This window comes from Anoplophora glabripennis, unplaced genomic scaffold (assembly GCF_000390285.2).
Source record: "Anoplophora glabripennis isolate ALB-LARVAE unplaced genomic scaffold, Agla_2.0 scaffold2468, whole genome shotgun sequence".
Lineage (NCBI taxonomy): Eukaryota > Metazoa > Arthropoda > Insecta > Coleoptera > Cerambycidae > Anoplophora > Anoplophora glabripennis.
The window spans coordinates 8,992-12,426 of NW_019426058.1; the positions used below are offsets into that span (position 1 = coordinate 8,992).

General features: G+C 30.9%; 1 protein-coding gene across 1 annotated transcript; it reads right to left on the reverse strand.

The window, feature by feature from the left end:
- Positions 1–2,081: 2,081 nt before the first annotated feature.
- LOC108916265 (probable Golgi SNAP receptor complex member 2) lies at positions 2,082–3,115 on the reverse strand. The gene is made up of 2 exons (XM_018722475.2): positions 2,948–3,115; positions 2,082–2,894 (listed from the first exon to the last, which is right to left on the reverse strand). Exons 1-2 carry the CDS (start codon positions 3,079–3,081, stop codon positions 2,393–2,395), a joined length of 636 nt encoding a protein of 211 aa, XP_018577991.1. The 5' UTR covers positions 3,082–3,115; the 3' UTR covers positions 2,082–2,392.
- Between the last annotated feature and the right edge of the window lie 320 nt (positions 3,116–3,435).

The following is a 3,435-nucleotide window of genomic DNA, read 5'->3' on the forward strand; positions in this document are numbered from 1 at the left end:
TGTCTTTAAAATCACTTTTTTATGCTCTTTCCGAATATCGTATGGGAATTTCAAAAAAATACATACAGAGTGTTGTTTTCTAGACTTGCACAAAAAATTTACAATTTTTGCAGTCCGGACCTGGATTTTTTTGCTGTCATACATGCATACATGAAGTATCGTGAGTGCATTAACCCTACCAAATATGAACCCATTATTCCATTCCCTACCAAAGTTATGACATAAAGCAGTTTTGACCAAAAATCATAAATCACCCTGTATCTCAATAAAGAATGGCCAAGAAGTTATTTCTATAGGCGATCCTAGTTACCCTAGATGTCCTCTATCTCCCATTAAGCCATGTCCCTCTCGTGATGCAACACCCTGTATAAACGTTTTTCTCTTATTTTTTGCTGTAGAATGTGCTCGCAAAATATTAGACTAATCTGGAACACTTTGTACAACTAATGTGATTTCCTACAGTTATAAAGTTATAAAAAACTCAATTTATTTGAAAATTAATACCTAACATAATTTTCTTTGAACATTTTGGTTATAATCTTGTAATAAATGCAATACAGTTTTAATCCATCAGACTTCAGGAGCAGATAGAACCGCCAACAATACTTAATGCTACCTACTTTGTTTTATAAATTTATTTGATAAAATTACCAAACCATAAATTTGGTGTACATATGTAAGTTATATCTGATCAAGTTTCTAGAAAATACTAATATTGTCAACATTCTTAAGCAATCAGTAACAAAGATACTGAGAGACACCATCATTAACGTCACTATCGATATTGACACATCACTGAAAATTGTTTTAAACTCGATAAATCCTTTCGATTCCCAACTGACTAAAAAAAAATACATCTACATTTAATTCAAAAAAATAAATAATTATGCGTTACTTTTTTATACTAAAATAAGTTTATTGCACAATTGATCAAATCGAAAATAATTAGTGAAGAGGAGACCTTGAACTAAAAAATAACTTGAAAATGATATATGTATAGAGAATATTTTTCTTTCTACAAAATATTCAGTGGCTTCAAAATTCTGATGTTCTCTATTATTTCAGAAGATATTTCAGTAAAAGGATTTCTTTTAGGACTTTGTACATGTAACACCCTTCGTCTCGAAAATGACTGAGACTTTGAGATAAGTTTATAAAACAGAATACGATTATTTTTGGTTGTTCTATCTACTTCCAAAGTCTGATGTATTAAAACTATGACACTCTGTAGAAGCAGTATACAATATAAATATCAAAGGACTCCGCACTTTTCTTATGGGAAGTGGGTTTCGGCCAATTTTTTTAAAACTTCGCAGGTTGATAGTTCTTAATACGTAGATCAAAAGTCTCAATGGGCACAAAGTCCCAAATCCACCCCTTCCTCCCCAAAAACTGCCTCCAAGTAGCGGGGGCAATTTAACTGATTTCTGCATGTAAAACAATTTATTTTTTTAATCAACCCAGCAACGACCCCAAACAACCACATTTTTGATTATCAAACTACCCCACTTGACCCCACCCCTCACACACCCCCCACCCCCTACGAATCAGCCTATGGATTTTCCAGATTACTGTATTTTATAGTTGCACGTATTTTTTGCACATATTTTTTCACACTGAATTCGAATCTGCAACTCAATTTTACGAAATCGGAACAGGAAAATTGTTATTAACAATTTAATTGTTTATATAGTTATAGAGTTTATTTGTGATTTTATGAAAAAATATTTCAAGTGTTATTTATTTTCACTAAATCTAAAAAAAGTTTGTGATTTTTTCGAAAAAGTAATATCCAAGCTGTAAAACGCTGTTAAACTTAACACACGTGATATCTACAGCTATCATACGTATACTCTCAGTGTTAAACTTTGGTGGTGTTTTAAACATAAAACATTGATTTTTCGAAAAAAACAATAGTTTTTTTATAGATTTCATTGAAATAAACTTTTATTTGAAATTTCTTTTCATAAAACGACAAGTAAACTCCCCGCTACTTGGAGGCAGTTTTTGAGGGAAAGGGGTGGATTTGGGGCTTTGTGCCCATCGAGACTTTTGATCTACATGTTAAGATCTATCAACCTGCAAAGTTTCAAAAAATTGGCTGAAACCCACTTCCCATAAGAAAAGTGCGGGATCCTTTAGGAAAACCAAAAATTTCTGAACAAAACTTAATATGGATAAACTTATGTTTTCAACGTGCATTCAGTGCATAAAATCATTCTTTTTTGTTACAGTTGAAAGTACAAAATGAAGATATACTCATTATACTCAGTGGATGAGTTAAATAAGTTGAAAATGTGGTTAGTTTTTAAGACATTCTCTAATTTGTGGTCATTAATAATAAATATATTTTTTAGATGTACAATTTTCATAAATGCGGAATGCATGCAAATTATGTAAAATAAATAATAACTAATACAATAACAACAAGTGTAATCAATACTCCCATTATTAAAATTACTTTATCTTCAGAGGCTCTTTTTTCTATTAACTTCATAGTATGATTACTTAAACCTAAGGTATTTGCCATGTCAATTATTCTTCTATGAGCACCTTTCAGTGTCATCCTTTGTGACCTTAACGATTCTAAAGAATTGAATCCAGTATGTAACATTTCATCAACACCTTTATTGGCATTCTGTAAAGAGTTTTGATGCTGTATTGCATAGTCAATGTTAACAGCTGTTACATCTGGATTAGGAGTAAATCTTCTATTAAGTAACAATTCTCTTTCGTTAGCTGCAGCTTCTTTACGGACTCTTTTCTGTTTTAATGCTTCCAAAGCAGCGTGTAAATGCTTACTATCATATTTAAGCTGATCACATCGCATCTTAGCATTTTGTCGTTGGTCAAGTGGTAATTTGTGGATAAACAAATCAAGTTTTTCACAATTTCTAAAATAAACAATTGGTTATTCAAAAAATAATATTAATCGATGTATACTTACTTATTTATTGAAAATATATTTTCTTGAATATCTGTTTCAATTTCTATTGCATTTTTTGGACTACCTTCTAATACATGAAAACTTTGTTGCGTTTGTAGAATTAATTTGTTTGTTTGATTGTACAAAGAATCCATGATTTATTAATTTCATATCTATCTTAGGCTTTTTTTCGCGAGTGAATATTGGTGAATACGTCTGACTTGTAGTTACTGTTTCTATCTCTTTTCATCTTTTTTCTAACCTTGTCTAACCTGAACAGATCGCGAAAATGTATATATTCACTATTCAGTGGTGCAGCCTGTCATATTGTAATATGTATTTTGACGACTTTGACATATGGGTTCTAACTTCTAACCAGTAACCATAATTTGTTATCCTTTATTGCTTGTGTTGTGGGAATTGGTGTTATCTCACTAAATAATAATGTATTTGCTTCGAATAAAACTGAAGGAATATATCAATGCTTTCTTTGGAATATTTTTAAGTGG

Coding starts and splice junctions, on each gene's coding strand:
- LOC108916265 (XM_018722475.2), bottom strand. CDS start 3,081: ATGGATTCTTTGTACAATCAAACAAACAAATTAATTCTACAAACGCAA. Junction 2,895..2,947: donor AATATATTTTCAATAAATAA/GTAAGTATACAT, acceptor TGTTTATTTTAG/AAATTGTGAAAAACTTGATT.